The sequence below is a fragment of the Cheilinus undulatus genome, linkage group 17 (assembly GCF_018320785.1).
Source record: "Cheilinus undulatus linkage group 17, ASM1832078v1, whole genome shotgun sequence".
NCBI lineage: Eukaryota > Metazoa > Chordata > Actinopteri > Labriformes > Labridae > Cheilinus > Cheilinus undulatus.
In genome coordinates, this window is record NC_054881.1 from 28,750,017 (window position 1) to 28,762,537 (window position 12,521).

Consider the following 12,521-nt stretch of genomic DNA (forward strand, 5'->3'; position numbering starts at 1 on the left):
GTTCAGTACACAGGAGGTCATCAAAATCCAGGCAGAGGTACAGAATCGGTAGGCAATAAACGGTAATCAGAAGGGCTACACTGGGTCAAAACACGAGGAAACACACTAGGAATAAGAAGGCTGAAAGGTAATGGTCACTGGGGTTTACAAAACGATCTCTCACAGAAGGAAGGGAGTTTATGATTTATATACACAAGGTGCAGGGAAGACAAAGTCCGGACCAGGGTCACCAGTGAGGAGAATCAGACAATCAGTGAAGGCGGAAAAACCACACACTTGTAGGGAGGGGCGGGAAGCAGGGTTAGTGAGGCTGACAGCAGGATAGGATACCCCGAAGTGTACCCCCAAGTGAGAGACTTCTGAGTGAGCAGATTTCCGATGAGCTTGATCCTGATACCAATGAGATGGCTTGGAGGTGGCGATGATGGGATGTAGGATGGCATGAAGTAGCTGAACCTGGTCACCAATGAATTGTAATGGAGGTGGCAGGGGAGGAGAGTTGAGTGATTACTAAAGAATAAAAGGAAGGATGGAAATGAAACAATCTTTATGCTTAAACTTACGCTAAGCTTCATTTCTTCCACAGAACAGATGAATAACAAAAAAAAAAAAAAAAACTAAAAAAAACATTACAAAAATGATAGAATTAAGCTAGAATTTGAGGACTTACTGCAGGAATTTCTATCACAAGGCTCTACAGATACCACCACAAGGAGAAGCAGGCCTACAAGATTCTTAAGAGACCACCACCATTAGACCTAGGCAGAGCTTTTAGTGCAAAGATGCTCATCTGTCTGCCTATGAAGAAAATAAAACTGAATAAAGAGTGAATTTACGTTTTTCCAGTTCCACAACAGTACAGCCACTATGATACAAGCCCGTGTCCTTCAAATATTCTCTGACAGCCCTCTGTGTTCCCTTAATCCCTTCTCCTGTTGTTCCAAAGCTCCATCTTCCTCCTGCCTAACAAACGTTTTAATTTTACCCTCTCTTTTCTGTATTTCATGTTATAAAATGTGTTCTGCACTTTTTTACAGTATTGACGTATCTGATTTACTTTCCCCTAATATAAATAAAGTTTTAACTAACTCTGTATGGTCAAACCTCATTCTGGTTAAAACTATCCTCCTTTTAGTCCTTTCTAATTATACATTTTTCCTTTCTTCCACAGATCTACCAGGATTCAGACAAAGAGGATCTTTTTTCCTTTTTTAGGCAGTTGGCATCCAAAAAGTTGCTTTACTGCCCACTACTGGTTTCAATTAAATCTGCAAATCTACAAACCTTGCAAAGCAAATCCATGTTTCTCACTGGCGAATCCAGCTTGCAAAGCTCCTGTCTAAACCGTTTGGGCCTGGTTAAAAAGTGACAGGACCAATCAGCGTTGAGGGGCAGTACTTCAGGTGTGGCGTAGCATGTGACATAAGCAAGCAGCAACAAGAGGCCGGTGCAATTATGGCAGAAGAGCTTACCGTGGATACTGCTAAAGTGCCAGTTTTATCGGAACTTGATGACATTTCTTCATCAAAGGAAGAACAAAGAACAACAGTGAGTTGTATTCTTTTCAAAAAAACAAAAGTCGTATAGTGACATGTCTATAATTGCCATGGTCCGTGTTATTCCTCGGTAGCTGAGCACATGCACCTCAGTCATGGCTACTCCACGTGTTTTGTTGCTCTGATTGGCCCGTAAAGATGTGACAGACAGAACGTTCATCTAATTACACTCCAAGTTTTTTACAAATCCTCTGCCTTTTCCCAAATGCTTAGTACTGAAGGTTTTCTAGGCTTGTCAGGTTACAAATCTACTATAAACTTAAGAACAAATCAAAAAACAAAAAGATAAAATAAACCAATATAAAACCCTTATTATACTTTCCTGCCCCTTATTCCATCTTCTCAAATAGCCAACATCCATAATCTAGGCTCTGAGGAGGCCTGAAGACGCCCCCCCCCCCCCCCAGCCACTTCTCCACTAACTCCCACAATGTCCAGAAATCTTTTCCTAGCCTCAGCTGCAATTTCAGTGCTCTCTCACTGTCTCTTAGTTTTAGAAGCATGATTATTTACCCTTGCTAAGAAAATTAAGAACTTAATCTTGTCTGTATAGTTACAGTACACACTCAAACTGGATTTCCCTGAGTCATGCCCTCCTCCATACTGAATATACTCCGGTTCAATCCAACACCACAGTTCCAGCTCCAACACATTTCATCTCCACATTTACCAATAATAGCTAAGTGGTGTCTACAAACATGAGTATCATGTCCAAATTTCCAAGACTGTGTACACGATGAGGGGTTTGAAAAGAAAGGCCTTACCAAGTGATGTAATCCAAGAATTCTTAATCTGGCAGGAATTCAAAATCAAAATGCTGCATGACTGATTTTGAACATTCTGACTGTCAACCACATGCTTATACTCTTAAATCTCTCTGCCTTGAGTTGACCATGTGTCAGTACCTCAATTAGTTGGAGCTCTTCACACAGCCAAAAACAAGATACTTGATGGTCATCAAACTGTTAACTGGTACAAAACTTTCCTTACCTACTGATGTGAAACACGCTCAACAACAATTAATCCACTCCTTTTCACTTCAGCTTACTTGACAACAACAAGATTGTTCATAACCCATGTGCTACTCTGTGTCTGTCAGAAAAAACTCCAAAATTACTGTCAATGTTGGTCAGATTAATTCTAGTCAGATAGGTTTTTATCTCCTTCTGGCTTTCTTCCCTGTCACTAAAAGCTCATCTGTTTTCATTTTCTTCCTTCCTGATTTCCTCTCAAAGCTTTTTTCAAACGTATTCTCCTTAATCTTTCCCACTCCCATGTCAAGAAAAATTAATTGCCTACTGTCTTTACAAAGGCAGGAAACTGTCCCTAACTGCCCACAGAGGGCAGTAAGGGCTGTCTACCTATATATCTTGCCATCCCTTTATTAAGGTTGTACAATGTTGTGGAAGAATTATCATAATTACACCACTAGAGGGCAGCAGAAATAACCCCTTTTGTACAATTTTGTGCACTGTCTATGGTGCTGAAACACAAAGGTATTTTCTATCTTTGTGGTTTTTCATGGAGCTTAATAATTTGTCTTTATCATACATTTTATATATGCTTATCATCAGTCATCAAGAATAATACCCGAGATCTGTGCCAAATGCTGAGAGATACAAGCTGCAGGAACAGTGTTTTCAAGTCTTATTTGTCATGATCACATAATTTTACATATAATTAACACTGGTCTGAAATTCTAAACCAAGCCATATGTGTAAACTTTGTTGATTACTTTGCATTTATTTAAAAAAGGTGAGAGCACAAGAGAGTAGGAAGGAAAACTTAATTATTTTTTTTGTCATTTTTAGCTGGGCACCATGATCCACAGTATTTCAGGACTGAATTAGTCTTTCAGGCTCAGTTTTCTCTGGATCAAAGAAAGGCCATTACAAGAATGTGACATTTAAAAACAAAAAAAAGATGATAAATGAAAAAAACAAATGTGTTCACTTAAACATGTTTGCATGGTATCTCAGAGATCTAATTTTAAATTCCAAATGACTAACCATCAGATATTGCTTTTGTATGGAAAGCTTGGCTCTTTAAAATATAAAACTTTAACAAATTCGACTTGATTTTTACAGGTAGGATGTTCGATCTGACCGATTGCATTTAATGACATCTAAATTTAATGCATGAGACATTTCAATGATTGAGCTATTACCTTGATAAAAACTACTATTGCCTACCATGGCTTCCTACATTTCAAATATGAACTGTTTCTTACAGTCAGTAATAGTTCAACATTCAGATCACTGGGAACATCTGTCCCAATCACTGAAGGGTGCAATTGTAAAAATAATAAAGAGAAAAAAGTAGTGGAAGAGATTTCAGAATTAAAAGACAGTACATCTGCTGATGTTCTAAGTTGTTCCTGTGCTTTAGAAGACAGTTAGTTCAGTAGTCATATTTTTTTTTACTTCTGCCATTCTGCCAGTGAACAATAATCAGCAAGCAACAAGACAAACACCAAGCCATTAATCATAAATTATACAATATATTAGTATAAGTAGTAGTACAATATTTTATATTAGTAGCTGAAAATTGGGAATATGATTGCAACTGGTAAAGAAAAAAGTTAGCTGAAGTCAAATAGGTATAATATTAGCATTTGTTGGAAAAAACATTGTCAGAGCTAATGACTGAAGTTGAAAAAGACCCAGAATGGGCATTAAATGAATGAACATGTGTTTTACACCGAGGGAGAGGGCTTCCATGTATCCACTGTGCCATAAAACCTAGATCAATGGAGGGCTATAGTGATGGTTACCCTTCTGAAACTTGGTCCCATCTCCACACATGATCTAGGGGGTTAATTGGAGCGACCAACAAGATCTTGATCACCTCTCAGGCTAAGCCCTTCTCCCCTGATAGCTCAGTTTGGCCAGACAACCAGCTCTTGGAAGAGTTGTGGTTGTGCCAAACTTCTTTCATTTTAGAATTATGGAGGCCTCTGTGCTCTTTGGAACCTTCAGTGCAAAAAAAAAAAAAGTTTTGTAGCCTTCCCAAGACCTGTGTCTTGCAACAATCCTGAGGAAGTTCCTTTGACCTGTGGCTTGGTTTCTTTCTCCAATATGCATTGTCAGCTGTGAGGCTTTCTATAGTGAGGTGTGTGATTTTCCAGATCATGTTCAATCAATAATTTTACACAGGTGGACTCCAATGGAGGTGTAGAAACATATCAGCAATGATCAAGAGAATATGGAGGAACCTGCGATAAATATCAAGTGTTTTTGCAAAGGGCCTAAATGGCGGTGTGAGTTTCAGTTTCTTACTTTAATGAAATAAGTAAAAAAAAATCTGAAATTCTTTTTTTCCCTTGTCATTATGGGGTTCTAACTGTAGATGATAATTAAAACGTTTATTCTACTGTAGCATCAGGCTACAATTTAACAAAATTGAAAGAACTGAAGGAGGTCTGAATACTTTCTGAAATGCACGGTTAAGAAGGCCAATTGGGAGCCAAACTATACGTCATACTAAATCCTACTTCAAACTCCTGGTAATTAAACGATGTATTGGTCTTGGCAACAAAATACACCTACGGAATTAATTCTATTCATTCTGGCATGTCGTTCCATTTATAACCTGTAGGAGGAAGCAGAGTGAAATCAATCGGCAATGCCACCAGGAGACACTAAAGAAGAAGAAGTCAACCTAGCGTATGGAATGCAGGGCAATGGGGTGAGTATCGTGATATTTATCAACCAGATATTCAAATATTGACAAAATCAAGTTTAGCAACCAGTGTTTGACATAATTCAAAATGCTGAATTGAAACTGTTGCATCTCATGTTGTGTCATTTACTTCAGCTTTCGTAGAGCGTTCAAAAACAGCTGCTGTCCGCCTACACAAAGCAGCATCTTCCGCTGTCACTGCTAGCTACTTAGCTACTAGTTAGCTGTCATCGTCAGTGGAATAACGTACTTTTTTCGGATAAGGTTATCTAATGTGCCTTTCATTTTAAACAGTCAAAGTCAACGTAAAATGTCAGAAGTACACAATGTCGTCACCACGGTTAGCCTAGCTCACCGGGAGCTGCCAGCAGGTGCCAAAAATAACTAACGTTATCTTATTAATATTTAAAACATAGACGAGTTGCGTTTTTTAAGGCATGAGATTGCTGTTAAATCAGACAGTCGTAACGATGAGTTGCATCGGGACAGACTGCCAGTTACATCTGTCCTACATTTCACACAGTTGCATTAGAAACAGGGACCTACTTTTGTGTCCCCCTTGGGCTTCGAGGACTCTGTGGGATCTCAAATGAACACACTTTGTTTGGCAGCGAAGTGAGGAGCTGGAGTAGTTCTTGTTGCTCATGTTGAGATGTCTTCATAACAGGGTTTTTATCACAATTCACCTTCCGCCTAAAACGGCTCTAGAGCTGGGCAATTGATAGAAATGTAGTTTAATATGCATTATGTCCTGCAATTTGTAGATCGCAAATGGTGTAGTATTTCTTTAACCATAAATGTGTGTCAAAATACCAGATTGGTACTGATTTTTCTACAGCAGAGATATGTTCCACCTATCATGCAAATATCTAAGTTTTAAGTTTTTTTTTTTTTTAGAATAGTTTATAAAAATTCTACATTCCTTACTTTTCTCAAAATGACATAAGTATGATATTTATCTTCAATACAAGTCATATTGAATTTGCAAAACAAGTCAGAATAATTACAAGAAAATATTTTTTCAAAATCATTCAACAGTTCAATCTATTTAACATTGTGCTGGTTAAAACATAGAATGATTTCTTGCTTATGTTTGGTAAGATTACATAAGATAAGGATTTTATACCTTAAATCGCAATCCCAGTATTGGAAAAAAAATGAATTGCAATTACATTATTACCCCGAATAGTTCAGCCTAGTGAATACACAGTGTATATATTTTACAATATTTGAGCCATAAACTAGTTTTATTTATTTGTCTTTTTTTTCCAAATTGTAATGCTGCTAAAGTCTTCACATTATATATTATATCACAGGGCTGGGCAATATGGCCTAAAATTGATATCCCGATATATTTTGCTATATCCCAATACACGATATATATCGCAATATTTTGAAATGGCCTCTCAGCAGCTGTATTTAATTTGGCCCCAAATGACACTAGTTTTGGTGATAAAAACATTTTTAATAAAATTGTCTGCAGAAAGTAAAAATCAATATAAAGTACATTTTAGCAGTTTTATTTTGAAAAGTACAACTAATAAATCAAAAATACATAAACCATGAAATACTCAGGTCTTTTACAGTGTATGGAAAATCCTGAAATGTTTTCTGTGTGATGTTTACTATTGTTGATTATAAAATGATCAGCTATTTCCCTCATTAAGTGTGAAGCAAACCTACACAAAACTCACCAATCCTGCATGCAGCCAAAGGCCAAAACCCTACAGTCTAGTACTCCATTTAGGCTCACAGCTGTGATTATATTAGTCCGTTATCTGTGCTGATAAATGCTGGACCAGTTTCTGACAAGTTCATAACATGAGAGCGTCTTTAGACCTTATTCAATGAACTCTCCTGTGTGATCTACGGGGGACAAAACTTGTCTGGAGGCAGGAACATTTTAACTCCTTGTTGTCGGTGTTTTGAACTGTAAGGCTGGGATAAGTCTCCATTGTTGTGGAGAAATGGATCACATTTGTCCGTTGCTGGGCTGTCTTCTCTCTGACATTTATGACTGGCAGGGAGTTTTCAGCAAAATGCTCGTGCCCAGGCAAATCTCGTATTCTGGGTTAAGTATCTTTATGAGATTTTTAAATCCTGGCTTTTCAATACCACCGGGCTCATGTCTTTAGCAACGTGTTATGTTACTGCCACCATTATCTCGGAGTCATCTTGTGGTGTATTTTAACGAATACTGCGTGGGTTTGACCTCTTCCTTTTCAAAGTTAAACGGCTGCTTAATGCTGCAGATCCAGCGCTGTTTCTCGTTGTCTGTCTCAAAAGGCAGCTAACTAGCCACTAACTCGCTGCTCTGTTTACCTTCCTCTCCCTTGCTTCCCTTGCGGCTGATACAAAAACGCGCATATGCAGAGGAATTTTCTGGATGGTCGGAGGAAAGAGAGAGAAGCTCTCTGCTGTGAGGGATGCGTACATGGAAAATGGAGAAATGCACGCTGGCGGCTCAAAACTTCCACATAATTTATATATATTCATATAGAAATACGGTCATTTTATACATTGTGTGTGGCAAAATCCAGGATACATCGAGTATACTCAACATATCTCCCAGCTCTATTATATCATATTCTTACATTTTTATATTACATCATTTTGTAAATTTATCACAAAAAGTAAGAAAACCTGTGTTTGGTAGATTATTTCTTTGTTGTAACAATTCTTTGCGATAATCATATACCTTTGGAAAACCTGTTTATTTGGTGCCACACTGGTAAGGAATGTGCATTTGTGGAATGAGCAGCAGGGGAGGGAGTGGTGATACAGCTGATCGGTCATCTGTTTTTACATCCACTAGTCAACACACAAACAATGTAAAAATGTCAGGTGTATCTTAACCAGTAACTCCAGTTAAGTTTTTTTTTTCTTTTCTAGTGTACCTGACTTTTGCTGACCTTCAGTGGTGATTGGCACCAACAGCCATCTATCAGCATGCAAGGATTTTACTCCAAGCTTGACTCCTCACCCTCCTCATCCCCTTTATTGGGGGTGGGCCTTGGGCGAGAAGGTGCTCCTGTTCCTCTCAGTCTCGCTGTGGAGACGGAGAAAGCGCAGGCCCTTCTACAGACATTTAGTTCTGCCTCTCTGCTCGCATCAGCTGGACTTGGTATATTCTGTGTAGTGGCGGACCATGCTCTTCAGCTTTCCATCATTCAACACCACCTTTGGCTGCGCGCAGCTTTGGACAACGCCACACATGGGTTAATAGGGCTGTGGTCATGGGCAGTTGTTATTGGACTGAGAAAAAAGAGTGATCTGTATGAGGTGCTGCTGGCTGGTCTTTTGGCATCAATCATAGACCTGGACCACTTTTATATGGCTGGATCCCTGTCACTCAAGGTAAGACTGAGGTTTCTGCTGCATATCTGGTGAGTGTAGAATTGTACCGAGGAACCAATCAACTAAACTGATTACACATTTTACAGAACGGGCACTATAACTCAACTTTGTTTATTGACTTTATGTTTAACTCAATCATTAAAAATGACAGTGAAATGTAACGGAAATTTCCAGTCAATTTTTGAAATAAGAGTTTGGGTTATCCCCTTCCCCAACGCATACAGGATTATGTTTCATACATTGTCAAAGCGTCCTCCTCAAGCAATTCAACCATTTTTTGGATGATATTTCAACTGAAACTGGCTTCCAAAAAATAAAGCATGTGAATAAAAATGAACAATGTTTCTTTTTTTTCTTTTTTTTTGTAGAAAGTAAGATATCTGTAATAAATGAGAGTTGAAGGAATGACCCTTTGACATACAGATATTGCAGCAGTTCACAGCAATTTATTGGGCAGCTAAAACCCCTTTAAAAGAGCTGAGAATTGACCTTCACTAATTGTCAGGAATTCCAAATAATTTCTGTCTCCATCCCAAGAACTCTCAAGGAGAAGTCAATTAAAGGTCAACAGGCTGCAATCCCATAAAGAAAAATACTTATTAATATAGGCTTAGTTATATCATTACTGATTACACGAGGAGCATGACAGATTAGAGTCATTAGAATTATGCCAGAAAACATGAAGCACTTTGCTTTACTATGAAGAGATGGCAAACAATTAATCAGAATTGCCACTGACAGGCAATGATGTACTGTTTTTTGTAAACTCTTTGTCTTGCAGGAAAAAAAACCCCTACCAATATTTCTGTCTCCTGCTCTCCTTCTAGGCTGCTGTGTCACTCCCTCAGCGTCCCCCTCTACACTGTTCCTCTCTCATCCCTGTGCTCTGTCTCTCCCTCCGCTTCCTCATGTGGATTGGGCGCCTCAAGGATGCTTGGTGCTCCTTGCCATGGATGCTTTTCATTTCCATGGCAACACACCATGTCCGGGATGCAGTGCGCCATGGTCTATGGGTGTGCCCATTTGGCAACACAGCCCCGCTCCCTTACTGGCTGTATGTGAGCACCACGGCTACGCTTCCTCACTTGTGCTCAGTGCTCATGTATCTGACAGGAACCAGGGATGTTATTTCCACCAAGCACGGCGTGGCCATTGATGTTTAGATGTCACTGAAATACCAGCAACGCCTGAAGCTGATCTGAGATGGATCTGCTTTGGGGGAAAAAGGCTGGGTACTTGAAATAACAAGGAAGAACACTGAAAACTAAGATAACAGCTGTATAACACACAAAACATACATTTTATTTGGTTTCTTTTTATGGGAACATCTGCATGAAAATGCAGTTCAGAGGAGAAACATTCCAGTTTTAGTGCCAATCATGGACTTCTGGTTCTGATCTCATACGGATGTATCCGATCCTTTTCTGCTACCTGCAGGGTGAATCCTTTTTCTTCTAACTGTCTGGATTGTTTAAGGAGTGATCCCTTTGAATATCTGCCATATCATTTTTTGAAAAGCTTGTCATTCCTCCCTGAACCATCACTATCCATCCCCATTCCAAAAACACCCAAGGAAAGCCAACCAAAGGTCATCTGGCTGCATGACGAACTAGTAAATTATAATCAGTGGTCTTTCACTCTCAACTTGTGCAGCAGTGTTACCACTTTTAAAATTTCTCATCAGCCACTGTGGTGGAATTAAATTTACTGTACCTTTTATTTAAGAGTGAGTTGTAAATCACCACTTTCTAGTAGCTTCCTGTTTTAATCAACTGAAAAAAATAATGAAAGTGGATATTCTGCCTGTTGTAATTTCCATCTGGGACCTCTTTGCCACAGACTGCTCCAGTTAGCCTTTTTCTCTGAAAAAGCTAGTATTTTAGCCCTGACCTAATCAGTCATAATTTTCAATCACGGGGGTGATGTTGTGACTACAGAAAACCTTTTAGCATTGCTGGGAAAGTTTGGTTTTGTTGCTCACATGTTTTCTTTTTTTTGTTGTTTTTATTAAAGCACTGTTCCTGTTGGTTGTACTTGTTATATCAGCTCTTGTGCTGTGTCCAAGAATCATCTTAGAAAGTGAGAAGTGTTCCACTTTTAAGAGGTATTGAGCTGAACATGTAGATCAGTTTAGATTACTGTCTTGAATTGTACAAATGTCAAAACTCTGCTTTTATTATTTCAGTATAAGAAAATATGTTTAGAGTGTTGTTGACATTTACACTTATGCTTTGTTTTTGTGTGAAGAAGAGAATGAAATTATTTTATTGACGCGACAGGAAAGGCCAGTAATGTCTCAAGCAACTTCTATATTATCCACCAAATATAGGAAAGATAAGGAAGATTGAAAGGTACTGGATATTTATTTTTTAACACTATAAATAGTGTTTCCATTGCCAGTCCTCTCTTCAAAGGAGTCATTGGCACTAACCTTTACATTAAGTACAAAAATTGTAATTGCTGCATAAACTTGCTGTAAACCCTTCACTGCAGTTCATTTTGCTACTATGAATGAAAGAAACATTCAAGTCTAAGTGCTTGAATTTTTAGTTGTCTTTTCAGTGGTGAAATTTTGACAATGATGGATCAGTTGCATTTATTCATTTTTTAATACTTTCATCCAGAAAAATCACAGACCAATCAGAGAAAGGAAAAAGGAAGTCATTACTCTGTTATTATCATTCATCTGCAGTATTTTTTAAGCTATTAGATATTAGAGATGTTGTAATACGATGGATAGTAGATGTGATACATTTTTCGGGACTTAACAGTGCTAAAGGTTTTTGAATGTTATTGACATGCTTTGGGTTAAAAGGGATTGTGGTCGCTCCAAAAGGGTAAAAAGTCTTGTTTGTTTTTGAGGTAGGCCTTATTTTGGGTCTATCAAAGTATTTTTAAATCTTCTGCAACAGATATTTAAGAATACTGTGCTCTTTTGTTGTAGTAGTATCACTGGTTTATTAAGGTTGTAGTACTGTTAGTTGTCCACTAGGTAGCTGCAGTACGCTGCAGACACTCAAAATGTTTGGTTCCAATTAGGCACCAAAGGTTCTGTAACAGAATGCTTCATAAAGGAGGTATTTTGTTCTTGTCTGTGTATCCTAAGTTGTGAGAGTATTGTGTGTGCTGCTATTGCACTTTAATTTTTGTGTTCAATTATTTGAAAATTGTTACATTTGGAGCACATATGGAGTAAATCATATTACTTTGGAGAGACTGGTGAACATTTAACACTTGGATTTATTTTATTTATTTTGACTTATTAAGAGTAGGACACACATGTCTGCTGTCCCATTGTTTTTGTCATTTTCAGTGAAGACTTATCATTATCACTATTACAGCTGCTTAAATGTACCATGTAACCTTTATTTATGCAAGATTTTGTTGAATTTTGCACATTTTTTTCATCTTTTTATTACTATTGTAATAAATTATATAAAGCAACTTGAAAGTTTTAATGTAGTGTTCTTCTCATTACAATAAAATACATCCTGTCCATATTTTTGAAGCATTGAAGTGTAATTTTTTTTTTTTTCCTGGATTAGACCTAAATTAGACACATCTAAACAACATTCTGTCCTGAGCAATCACATTTGATACTAGAACCATATCCTGTTGTGTAAAGGTTGTGTTGATACTTTGCTGATTTAATAGTTATATTAATGTAATAATTGTACACAGCTTTATTAATAACAAGTAAGCTTTTTTTTTATATATATAATTTAATTTCTTCAGCCTTGCTGGCTGAGGTTAGACAAGCTTGTGTATTGTGACTGACTGATAATGCTACTTATCTAACTCATCTCTTCTTTTCATTAAACTATATTCTTCTACATCCACTTGTTTCCTTTCCTATCATGTCTTAAATTGAACTCAGACATTTTATTTCCTTTCCCTGGGGTTAGCACGTTCTCCCTGTACATGTGT

General features: G+C 37.8%; 1 protein-coding gene across 1 annotated transcript; it reads left to right on the forward strand.

Moving 5' to 3' along the window:
• Window positions 1-5,164: 5,164 nt before the first annotated feature.
• tmem267 (transmembrane protein 267) lies at window positions 5,165-12,192 on the forward strand. The gene is made up of 3 exons (XM_041810140.1): window positions 5,165-5,243; window positions 8,130-8,594; window positions 9,422-12,192. Exons 2-3 carry the CDS (start codon window positions 8,187-8,189, stop codon window positions 9,755-9,757), a joined length of 744 nt encoding a protein of 247 aa, XP_041666074.1. The 5' UTR covers window positions 5,165-5,243; window positions 8,130-8,186; the 3' UTR covers window positions 9,758-12,192.
• Window positions 12,193-12,521: the final 329 nt, after the last annotated feature.

What these genes read in the sequence shown, in the direction of transcription:
- tmem267 (XM_041810140.1), top strand. Translation starts at nt 8,187, where the DNA reads ATGCAAGGATTTTACTCCAAGCTTGACTCCTCACCCTCCTCATCCCCT. An exon ending in CTGGATCCCTGTCACTCAAG is followed by an intron (nt 8,595 to 9,421) that starts GTAAGACTGAGG and finishes CTCTCCTTCTAG; the next exon opens with GCTGCTGTGTCACTCCCTCA.